Consider the following 13,316-nt stretch of genomic DNA (forward strand, 5'->3'; position numbering starts at 1 on the left):
TGAAGACCTGAAGAATGAGAAGAAGTAACGACTATAATGACGACATCATCTTTCCACTCGAGGTTAGTAATATTGACTTGAACTTGTTTCATTCCTAACGTATCTTTCAAGTCGTGCTTTATTGAAAATATAACATGCGAAGCTGTATATACTGTACATATTGTATACAATACTCTAGTGGAAAGAAATGATTTTAACAGCATGGTCATAGTATTAAGGAATTAGATTACGAAGTATAACGCTTATCTTTTGAACTTCGTAATATGACATCGACATAATCTCGTATATAGTTTTATGATTATGTGTATGGGTTAATGGTCAAGGTTTCATCCTAGGATACAATGTTTTACATTTTTTCAATGGAAGTACGTTCATGAACTTGTTTCGTGAATCGAAAGGGAAATCAATAGGTTTATTGGTTAGGCTATTCATTACATATTCTTTGGATGACCAATATGTTTGAGTTGGTAGAACCGATCTTAACTCAGGTTATGTATCTTGCTGTAACCCATCACAATACCTAGACTTATGATTTGGTATGACCGGTCCTGGTAATTGGTGTAACCGATCCTAAGTAATCACCATGAGATGGTATGACCGATCCTTGTAATTGGTGTGACCGATTCTTATAATTGGTGTGACCGATCATAAGTAGTTGTGTTACCGATCCTTGTGACTGGTGTGATCGATCACAAGTAGGTATCATGTTTAGGTATAACCGATCCTAATGATTGGTATAACCGATCCGAACCCATGTATGTGACTTGGTAGGACCAATCACAACTAACCATTGTGACTTGGTATCACCGATCACATAGTAGTCTTGGAAGTCTGGTAGAACCAATTCTAAACTTGTTTGGAAGTGTGGTAGAACCGATTCCAAGATGCAAATCCGTGTAGAGATAGAATAAGGATTTGCAGTGTAAAGATGTCAACATAATTTGAACATGAGCAGTAACTCTTATCATTTATTGTTTAAAGATATTCATTGGTAGTCAAGGTTATCCTGTGCCGAAATAAATTAAGAACTTTTAATTAAGGTTTTTGGTTTTATATGCTTTAATTACCAGCAATTAATGCATAGCTCTAGAGAATAAAAATTAGTAATGTGCATTTACTAATTGGATATTTTCTATGAGAGATTTCAGAAATATTGGACCAACATTTATTGGAATTAGGAAAACCGAATTTGGGAATTCATTGCATATCTTGAGAATATTTTTGGTTTGGGAAATTCCCTGGTGTCCAAACATCCTTGGTTTATAAATACCTAAGTTTTCATTTCTAGCAAACTCTCCTAAGAGCCAGGAAAACTTCATTTCTTGTTGTTTCTGGTGGAGCCATCTATTCGGAGAGGAAAGTATCCTAATTAGGTGAAATCTCTTACGACCGCTCGTTTAAAGACTTTCGTGGGATCAAGAAGCTCTAAGAGTACTATTGGTGGGAAACTAGATAATTGCAGTGTTATCAGTTTTCGATTTGATTTGATTGACTAACGGTTGTTGAATCTTTGATTGCACCTAGTTTGTTTATTCTTGTGAATTTTCTCTTCTGATATAAGATTCACCCAGACTAGATCAAAGTATCGAAGGGATCTTTAGAACTGTTGTTGGATCTAAAGACATCTTGTGATAATCCATTTTTAACAGACTCCATTCTGTGTGTGATTGATCACAAGAAGATTCAAGTGTTGTTGTGTGGGTACTTGAAGGCAATAGAAGATTTGAAGACGAAGAAGAATTCTTATTAGTTTTTGTATCTTGTAGATTTAGTACAAAACCTTGATCGGCTGAGATCCAACTAGAATCAGTTTATCTTTGATAGACCTGATTGATTATTTTCATGAGATCGACATTCTCTATAGTTTCTCTTTAAGATCTATATTGATTGAGTGCGAATCTAGACTTGACTATTTCGGTAGTTATTGTATAGATTGATCAAACCAGACAAAGGAGTTTATTATATTAAATATAAGAGCCTTTGTCAACAACTCATCTTATCTTCTAGCAAGATTTATTAGAGTGGTTACCAAACAGAGTCTTCCTTTGTTGTTTGGAATACGATCCAAAGGACTTGCTATTCACGTGCGTGACTCTATAAGTCGAAGGCGTAGGGATACTGAGGGAACTAAGTATCTAGGGGCAATATGCTTGGTCTCAACTATACGAAGTTGGTTATTGATTTTGTATAGCGTCTTAATTATGAGAGTATTCAAAACTGGAATAGGTCCCGGGGTTTTTCTGCATTTGCGGTTTCCTCGTTAATAAAATCTTGGTATGTCTTTTACTTTGTTTTCCGTATTATAATTGTTATTATAATTAAGTAAAATATACAAGTACGTTAACTCCATAATACTTGATATTGATCCTATAGATTTTCGGTTATTACCGAACCTATTATCAAGTACACACTTTGTTGTCGTATTGTATCATCTCGATCTTGTATCCATATTCAATCACACAAGTGATCTTGTTGTTGTATTATCTCGACGGTCACATGAAGTGTGAACCAAATTGTCGTATTGTCTCGACTTTGTCCATAGACGATCACCTTTGGTAGAGGACTTATAGGTTGAAATAAAAAGATTGTGGTATAGTTGGGTACTCTCGTCTTTTCAAGTGTAATTAAATTAACAACACAAAATGAATACATATTCTTATGTCAAAAAGATTGGGAACTTGTTTCTTGGTTGGAAGATAAGTTGAAAAAAATTCTAAAGTAACCCATTAAAGTATTCAAGATCGATTACAGTAAACCAAAGAAAAATTCTATAATTGAAGAGAACCCTCAATAGAAGAGTTCATGTAGCAAATAAGTACTTCATCTTGTTCCAACATCGATTTATTCTTTAACTGAATTTGTATTCTCTTTCACCCGTGAGTTTAAAACCAATGATCGTGCACATCAGTTGACAAAGTGATGTGATCCTCAAAGATGATCACTTTGTGAACCCCTCCTAGATCCTTAAAGAGGGATCGTCATTTAACTTTCACAAAACGCACAATTCCAGTAGCTATAACTAACAAAAAAACCTGATATTTAAGGATCTAAACAATTATGAAATTGAAATGATTATAACATAATTTGTCCGATTTCAAACCATAAGAATGCCGCGGAAATAAAATATGAACATTTTTATGCTTATTTGTGAATGTAGAAAATCTGATATCAAAGACTTAATGAAAAACTTAATACAAACTTAACTCAAACAATTCTCTTAATTGATGTATTTCGACTCATGGCTCAACAACCTATTTATATGTTTAACAAATTTGACTCTCAAGTAATAAACACTTTTATAACATAACCAAACTCTAACAAAGACTCTTCTAGAAAATTCTCACGTAAACAAACTCTAAAACTAGTAAAACTTGCAACCCAAGTTTACTTCTAAATATCGTACCATTGTGACACAATGGTGCGATATTTAGAAGTAAACTTGTTGACCCACTCAAACTCTGTCAACTCTCATAGTTGATCCCTATCAACTGTATCAACAATACTTGTTGATCCTTAGTGTAATCTTCTCATTATCTTGGTTTAACCTTCAACATCCTCCCTTAAACCAAGATACTCTTTTTCAATCATTCCTAGATTTCCACGCAAGTAAATGAAAGTGTTAGACTCCAAAGACTTGGTGAAAATATCATCCACTTGCTCTTCACTTTCACAAAACTCCACAGTTATCTCCTTGTTACTGACAAGCTCTCTGATGTAATGAAACTTAACATCAATGTTCTTACTCCTTCCATGAAGCACATGATTCTTAGTTAGTGAAATTGTAGACTTATTATCACAAACTATTATTGTAGGTGTCTTCTGTTGTTGAAACAATGACTTCAACATCATTCTCAACCACACAGCTTGTGTAGCACAGTTGCTAGCAGCTATATATTCAGCTTCTGTTGTAGATAATGCAACAACCTGTTGCTTCTTAGATGACCAAGAGAAAAAACCACTTCACAACTAAAATCCATAACTTATATACTCTTTCTTCCTTCTGTATCTCCAGCCCAATCACTATCAATAGAACCAACTAACTTTGGATCTTCTGAAACAGTATACAAAATTCCTAAACTAGTTGTTCCTTTGACATATCTCAGAATACGTTTTGCATCTTGCAAATGTGATTGTAGGTGATTCCGTAAATCTACTAACCAATCCAACTGCATACATAATGTCAGGTTTTGTAGCAGTCAGATATCTGAGACATCCAACAAGACAATTTAAAGCCTGTTGAATTCACTAGCTCTCATGTTCCATCTCTTGTCAACTTCAATCTCTCTTCTACTGGTGTTAAAATTGGATTACAATTATCCATCTTGAAACACTTTAATATTCCTTCTTCATATCTCTGTTGATTAATAAAAATTCCTCTTTCAGTTTATTGTACTTCAATACCAAGAAAATATGACATTAAACCAAGATATGTCATCTCAAACTCCTTCACCATATCCTCCCTGAATTCCTTGATCATCTCAGAACTATTTCTAGTAAAAATAAGATCATCCACATACAAACACACTATAATATGATTTCCAAGAGTATCAACTTTCAAATATAAAGTATGCTCATGTGGACATCTTGTAAACCCTTTCTTAATGAAATAAGAATCTATTCTTGTATGCACGTAGTGCTTGTTTCAAATCATACAAAGCTTTATTTATCTTGTATACTTCATTCTCCTTCCCCTTCATAATGTAACCTGCTGGTTGTTCAACATAAACCTCTTCTTCTAACACGCCATTCAAGAATGCTGACTTTACATCCATCTAAAAAATCTTCCAATGTTTTTGTGCAGCTAAAGCAATAATCATACGCACTGTATCAAGTCTTGCAACTGGTGCAAACACTTCTAAATAATCTATTACTTATTTTTTTCTATATCCTTTAGCAACTAACCTTTCTTTCAAACGATCTACTTCACCATTTGACTTGTATTTTGTTTTATAAACCCATTTAACACCAATAGGTTTCTTACCTGATGGAAGTGTAGTAAGTTCCCACGTATTATTCTTATAAATTGACTTCAATTCTTCATTCATGGCTTGAATCCAAACTTGTTCTTTAGAGGCTTCTTCATAAGCTACGGGATCACAATCTCCAAATAATGCAAAGTTCACCACATCATCATCAATATCTTCATTATCTCTTGATAAAACATAATCATTCAACCTAGCAGGTATGATATATTTTCTTCTTGGTATTGTAGTTTCTTGTTGTGGTCTTGCTTCTGTTCTTGCTTCTACATGATGTTCTTCAACATTGTCTTGAGTTTGCACTTCTTCTTCATCTATTATTGGAACTGTTCTGACAGCAGTAGATGGATCAACATTCCTTATTGATCCAGTATGTGGATCAACATTTCTTGTTGACCCAGAATTTGGATCAACATTGTTTGTTGACCCAGTATTCCAATTCCATTATGATTCTTCATCAAATATTACATCTCTACTTGTAAACACTTTTCCTTCTTCTGGATTGTATAATATAACCAACAACAATACACTTCTCGCTCTTATCATCTAACTTCTTTCTTAGTTCTTTGGGTACATGTGCATATGCAATACACCCAAAAATTCTCAGATGTCTTACACTTGGACTTACACCTCTCCAAGCTTCTTCTGGTGTCATATTATTCAAACTATTTGTAGGACATCTGTTAAGTAAGTATACTGCATAACCCAAGAAATTCTTTGGTAAATCTTTTGTTCTTCTTATAGTTCTTGCCATCTCCATTATTGTTATACTCTTTTTCTAAGCAACACCATTCTATTGTGGTGTATATCTAGTTGTTAACTGATGTTGAATACCATGTTCTTCCATAAATCTATCAACCGCATTATACTCTTTTCCTTTATTTGTTCTTAATATCTTGATACTCGTACCAATATGTCTCTCGGTATAAGCATTGAAACTTCTAAAAGCTTGAAAAGCATCACTCTTTTGTCTAAGAAAATAAACCCATGCCTTTCTACTATAATCATCAATGCAAGTTATAAAATAATTATTGCCTCAATGTGAAGTTACTTCAATAGGACCACACAGATCACTATGAACAATCTCCAATTGCTGATCAAATCTTCTAGCTTTGTTGACTGCTGCTTGCCAAGGATACAATTCTCACATCTTGATTTTGGAAGCTCAATAAAGGGTAAACCTGACACCATCTCCTTCTTTGCTAAAGTTTGCAAACTGTTAAAGCTCATATGTCTCATTCCCTTGCGCCATAACCAAGAATCATTATGAACACAGCTGCTGTAACACCTTTCCTTTTGATACCGAATATTCAAAGGAAACAATCTATTCTTGGTCATCTGTACTCTTGTAATAAGTCTTCTAAAACGATCATGAATTGAACAAACATCATTAAAGATGTTCGTAGAATAACCTTTTTCTAATAATTGACCCATGCTTAATAAATTTTGATGTAAACCTGGTACATAAAACACATCCATAATATATGTTTTAGCACCATTATTCAGAACTATTCCTATTCTACCTTTTTCCATAACTGGAATTGTAGAATTATTTCCAAACTTCACTATTGATCTTACTGATTCATCAAGACTGTTAAACAACTCTTTTCTTCCACACATATGATTATTGCACCCTGTATCCAAATACCACTTATGTTGAGGTTGTTCTTCAGGTGTATGGAAAGCCAATAACATATTTCAGCTTTCTTTTCGTCTTCTTCTTGAGTTTCTGCTACATTTTCTTTAAAGTTTGCCCCGTAGTTGTTAAAAGTTGTCTTTCTAGGTTTTGAATAATCAACAACAAAGTGTCCAAAATCTCCAAAATTGTAATGCTGAAGTTTTGCTTTATCAACTTGCTTTCTTCGTAGTTAACCTCCATTGTTAGGTCTTCCACCATTATTGTACCTTCTTTGAGAACTTCCAACATTAGATCTTCCTTGATTGTTAGTCCATGTGACTTGACTTTCAAGTGCTTCTTCAACTTGTTTTGCAGCAGCTGTTTTCTCTATAATCTTTGTTCATAAGCTTGTAATGAACCCAACAATTCATCAAGAGTCATAGTTGCAACTGTATTGCATTCTTCTATAGCTGTAACCTTTGATTCAAACTTCTCAGGTAAGCTTCTTAATATTTTCTCTATAATTGCTGAGTCTTTTATTGTATCACCATTAAACTTCATCTCATTGAAAAGATTCAACGTCTTTTAGAAAAATTCCGATCTTATTTCAGCAGTTTCCATCTGTAGTAGTTCATACTTTATGTTCAAGGTTTGTAAATTCTGACCTTCTTGACTTTGTCAGATCCTTTGTAGTAGCTTGTCAAACCATCCCATGCTCTTTCTACTTCTTTAATGTAGATAACTCTATCCATGGGAGATTCATGAATACCTTGATGAAGAATATATGTAGCTTTAGAATTCTTCTTCCTGTTTTCTGTTAAAGTTGCTTGTTGAGCTGCTTCAACTACTGCTCCTTTGGCTGGTTCTACATAACCATCTTTCACGATACCCCACACCTCTTGGTATATGAAAATATTCTCCATATGTAACCTCCAAGTGTTCAAAAATTTTCCCTTCAAACACCAGTACCTTAATTGAACTTAAGCTTGTCATCTTCTTCAACTTAACAACTCATACCCACAACCATAAAATCTGATACCAGTGCTCTGATACCAGATGTATAAAATCTGATATCAAAGACTTAATGAAAAACTTAACACAAACTTAACTCAAACAATTCTCTTAATTGATGTATTTCGACTCATGGCTCGACAACCAATTTATATGTTTAACAAACTTGACTCTCAAGCAATAAACACTTTTCTAACATAACCAAACTCTAACAAAGACTCTTCTAGCAAATTTTCACATAAACAAACTCTAAAACCAGTAAAACTTGCAACCCAAGTTTACTTCTAAATATCGTACCACTGTGTCAACCAAACTAGTTGATCCATGCACTGTGTCAACAACACTTGTTGACCCACTCAAACTTTGTCAACTCTTATAGTTGATCCCTATCAAGTGTATCAACAATACTTGTTGATCCTTAGTGTAATCTTCTCATTATCTTGGTTTAACCTTCAACAGTAAATCATAATCTTTATGAGACTACTTAGACAAATAGAGACTTTCTGTCGCAACTAACTCTAGCTAGCTTTTTAGACTGAGCTACTGCCTCTGCTGTTTGAAAAAGCTTAGCATTTTTTGTTCTTCCATTTGGTACGTGCAAAAGCAAGAAATGGGGCAAACTTGTGGAAAGAAATGAAGTCGGGCGACCTACTACTGCTTAGATAAATATAAAATTGGTATCAGAAGAAGAAAAACAATTTCTTTCAGGTCTATAAAACATAAATTAGTAGCGACCTCACAGTTTCAAATGAATACTGAGTTTGGTAATGTTTTTTTCCAAAAGCACTTTCAAAATATATATACATCAATAATTTTTGAAGTTGGTGTTTGGTAAAAAGAAATCAAAGTGCTTTTTATGCAAAGTACTTCCCAAATTCCTCAATTTTTAAAATACGGGGAGGAGGAGCTTTTAAAAGCTACAAAAGCATAAGCTTTGGTCCCACCAAAATTTAATGCTTGATTTTTCCTTTTTGTCCTTATTTTATTTTGTGAATAACAAAAATTACCCCTTAAATATATAATCAATCAATTTTTAGTTTCTTATATTTTATTCTTTAAATATTCTTATATTTTATTTTCAAACTATTTTATAACACCGTTTCATTTAATTTTTCAAAAATAAAAATAAAAACAAATACTTACTTAATTTTAATTTGATTTTTTGTTTGAAAATTACATATATATATTAAAAAGTGGTTAGGTAAAATGTTTTTTTTAACAACCTAATAATAGTAAAAATTAGTAAATATTTTATATATTTATATTTAATAATAAACAATATAATTTTTTTAAACCCAATAAAATTGAGTTATATCATTTGCCACAAAAATAATAATTGAATCTGATATTTTACCAAACACACTTTGATTGCTTTTTTAATTAGCTTTAACTTTAATTAATATTTTACTAAACGTCTAACTATTTTTTTCTCACAGCATAGCACAACAACGCACAACATAAAAGTGTTTTTATAAAAAGCGCAGCAATACCAAACTAAGCCGAAGGCCCTTTCTCACATTACTTTTAAAAAAAAAATTAACTTTTTCTACACCATTGAAAACTATTTTTTTTCTTGGATGTTTAAACTTGCAGTTAATGTTTTTGCACGTTTAATTTTGTGCAATAGTTCTCTTCAAGCCACTGCAACAGCAAAAACATGAAAATCTGTTCTTTCCGTGTGTGTAGTTATCTGCATTTTATTTTGTTAGATAAAATAAAATAAAATAAATCTTTAGGAACTACAGAATATAACATCTGCATTGACAACAGTACAGTTTGGACTGTATATATATCATCGAGCATTGACATTGAAATTTTGATGCGGTGAATGTGTGAGTTATCTTACGGCAAGAAAAATACCAATGTTTGAAGAACACCATTTAAGAAGAGCAATGGAGTGTAGTGATTAAAAATGATTTGTGATTGTAGAAGTCTACTTATGAAACTATGCAAAGAATTGAACTTCAAAAGCCATCCAATGAGAACTTTTTTGGATTAATACATGCAATGTGAGCAACTTATCTTCAAATTTGAGTTGTTTCGCCAAGAAATCTGCTCCAACAGGCTTTCCAGATCGGGGAAGTAGCAACAACCTAATGAAAGATAAATGAGTATAAAACAGTATCAGGGTTGATTTTCAAGATAATTCTCTCAAAAACTTTGATGTAATACAGATTAAAATTCCAAAAAAAAGGATTTACATAGAAGAAAGCAAACCTTGAGAGATATATTTTAACATATGTTGATACCAATAACTCAAAAATAATGGGGATGAGAATACCATTGATGTTTTCAGATGATTTTCTCGTAACGGAAGAATCCCATATTCAAGTACAACATTACAAAAAAATAAATAATCATGGATTGTGAAAAAAAATTGGTTCATGCCCAAAAACTATCATTTTGATTATTATGCAGGCAAAATGACATTACACCATTTTTCCGGATTAGCAACGACTGCCTGCAGTTGCAAAACGGACTTGCAACAGTAGCCAGCCGCTTTGCAATAGTTTTCGGTTCATCCAAATTTTTTTCCCCGAATTTGCAACGGTTATAGCTATTGCGAATAGATTTAGCAACAACTGGCTGTTGGTTCTATATTCTTGTCGCAACAGCTTTGAGCAGTTGCGAAATTTAGAACAAAAAAACTTAGAACGGTTAATCTTCGTCGGACCCGGTTTTATTATTCTGGTTCTAAATTTAGCAACGGTTGTTGGCCGTTGTTAAATTTTTGCAACATAAAAAAAGTCAAGTCAATTTGTCGTTGACCTAGTCAAGAGTTCCCTGCAACATTTTTAGGCCAAATCCAGGTCAAATACTACTGAGAGACACATTGAGTGGGCACTGAACAACAAAGTCTTCCATTTGAACAATATATTCAGCCCAATAATATACAATCAATACCCAATGAAGTTCAGTTTCTAAATTCAGGACAAATACCACTGAGAGACACATTGAGTGCCACACTGAACAAAAAAGTCTTCCATTTGAACAATATATTCAGGCCAATAACATACATTCAATACCCAATTAAGTTCAGTTTCTAAATAATGAAAAGATGATAACTTTCAGGAGAGACATTTCTTAAGTTTCTGAAGAATGATATGAACAACCAAAAGATAGAAATTTCAGTATATTTCTCAAGTTCAATTATGAGTTCAAATTCCAGAGATGATATAAGCTAGCATATAGAGGAAAATTAGAACCTCTAAAGCATACACTAACTATTACTTTAGAATCATATTACATAGATCGTAGCATTTTTGTTTTCGGTTTCCCCTGATGTGTTATAACTGGTATGTAGGTTCTAATTTTATGTTTCCAGTACTGTGTCTTAAAGAAAATTTCAGTATAACAAATACTTGTCAGCAAGGGGTATGAATGACACGAGTATAAATAGAATCACTCCTTCACTGCATTATCACCATCTTTTCAGCACATCATGTTCTACCATACCTATGAGATCTCCAAAGTGCTAGGAAGCTCGTAACATATCACCTGTATATAAAGGGATGATATTACTGAACAAGAGATTGATGATACGCAAGACATGGAAAGGATGTATCCTGACTCTCAAATGGAAAGCATCCTTCCCAGCAAACTTGGTCATGTACTTGTTTCCAACATCATAAATCCTAATGGACACAGAAAAGGAACTCAACAAATGGACACAGAAAGGGAACTCATCAACTCCTTTCTTTTTCATGCCAACATCATAAATACTAATCTTTGGGTCAGGTACACCACGACAGTACCTTGACTTTGGGTAAGGCTTGTTCTTAATCTGCCTGTAACACCTAGCAGGTCCTCCAATATTTAATTGATGCAACAAGTATAATAAAAAACACTCAAACCCTGTGCAGTGAAGATAACAGAACTGAAAGCAAACAACCACATTACATCTCACAATGGTCATCATCTCCCACACACTAAATAATCACATCTTAACAGACAGGGATATACAATTAGATTAAAGATATTCATGTGAAGATAGCATGCTTCTCTTAAAGGCTGTGCAACCTAGAATCAGAAAGTATGGGGCACATTTGAGCTGGTCAACATAGTAACTACTAAAGATTATGGAACCAACACAAATAATCCTCTAGTGTTAAATGTTTTCAACACATATTCTCAATTAGATAATTGTGTCATAATCAGTAAGCAACCACGAACCATCTACCTTATAATACTTGATAAATACAACCGCGAACCCTAAAAAATGATAAGTAAAAATCACTACCAAAATATAATAATAAAACCATTCTAACCCTAACAAGCATAACATGATTCAAGATTTCTTAATCCAGCCGATCTTGTAGAAACGTATTTGTAAATCTAGATCGAAGAACGTATTATCAAGCAATAATCATACATAAGAATATAAAAAGGATTTGGGGGAAAACTTACTTCTACCCATAACCGACTTCTTCTTCTATTATTCTCTTCCCAATGGATGCTGCTGCTCTAGCTAAGGTTTTCAGTATGCATCAACTGAATAATGCACACTGGGGCATAATTTGATCCTCATCCTCACGTAATTCACTTTTCACCCAGCAATAATAATCATTACCTCGCAAAAAATTATACTGAAGGTTAGTATTCACCCATGTAAACATGAAAGCATAACCATAAATAAAAGTACGTACCGGGGATTGATATTCCCCTCTGATGGCTACTAGCGATTCAAATGGCATTAGTTGAAGTCACCTACCTAATAACATAAAAGAGAACAAAACCACACACATATGTACAAAAGTTTAATAGAAACAAGGAAAGGGAATCAAAGTAAAATAGATTTATATATATATATTAAAGTTGTTTCTAGTGAAGTTAAATACTTATGCACTGATATGTATGATCTCTATACCTTGGTAGCTATTATTATAAAGGCGGAATTCAGAATAATAATACACGAGAAACTTAGAAAACAAAACAAAAGTAGTAATTCGAAGAAAATATCTTCTCTAGATTATGAACAAGAAAACAATTACAATTCTCTCTTTGTTACGCTCACAATCTCTCTAAACAGTGGATCAACCTTAAACTGTTTGCTAGCTTGCACAAGTATTGTTCTAATCTTCTCCTAGGTTTTCAGTGCCTAGTATCTGTGTGTCTAGGTGCGTCAATATCAAGAACACACTAACTAGATGTCTTTATCTATGATCTAAACATCCCTATTTATAGGCTTGGTTTGGTTTCCCAAACCTCTTAGGAATCTATTTCCTTTTGTAGGACTAATTCCTTTTCTAGGTATATTACCTAAACTAAGAATACTGATCAAAACAATACTCCTTCCTAAACTAGGAATTAATCCTAAACAAGGAATCCTTCCTAATATAGTATTTTATCCTCGATGCGTCTTGAGGATCACTAGTTCCCAGGGAAAGGAAGATACACATGTATCATGCGCCCCCCTCAAGAACTTGAACTCCTGTGAAAGTTATATTTGTAGGTTAAGGAACTCGTGAGTTCCTTTCACCCTGCTGAACCATTTCTCCTTGTTGGGATATTGACTTTTACTTCCAATTAGAAAAGCGTCCTTCTTGTATTGTCTTGGTCACTCTTCACTCCGTAATGCAATACTCGAGTGTTATTTTCTATCAAACCAAAAGTCTTCCGCATGGGTCAAGATCGTCTTGTCATCTCAATCATCATCTAGTAATGGTATTTCAAACATATTCAACCTTCCTAGGTCTTCTTTTTTTTTG

At 33.4% G+C, this 13,316-nt stretch overlaps 1 protein-coding gene across 1 annotated transcript; it reads right to left on the minus strand.

The window, feature by feature from the left end:
* Positions 1-6,026: 6,026 nt before the first annotated feature.
* Positions 6,027-6,674, minus strand: LOC113273192. Its single transcript, XM_026522950.1, has one exon. It carries the CDS (start codon positions 6,672-6,674, stop codon positions 6,027-6,029), a length of 648 nt encoding a protein of 215 aa, XP_026378735.1.
* Between the last annotated feature and the right edge of the window lie 6,642 nt (positions 6,675-13,316).

Source organism: Papaver somniferum, chromosome 4, assembly GCF_003573695.1.
Source record: "Papaver somniferum cultivar HN1 chromosome 4, ASM357369v1, whole genome shotgun sequence".
NCBI lineage: Eukaryota > Viridiplantae > Streptophyta > Magnoliopsida > Ranunculales > Papaveraceae > Papaver > Papaver somniferum.

What these genes read in the sequence shown, in the direction of transcription:
- LOC113273192 (XM_026522950.1), bottom strand. Translation starts at nt 6,674, where the DNA reads ATGTTATTGGCTTTCCATACACCTGAAGAACAACCTCAACATAAGTGG.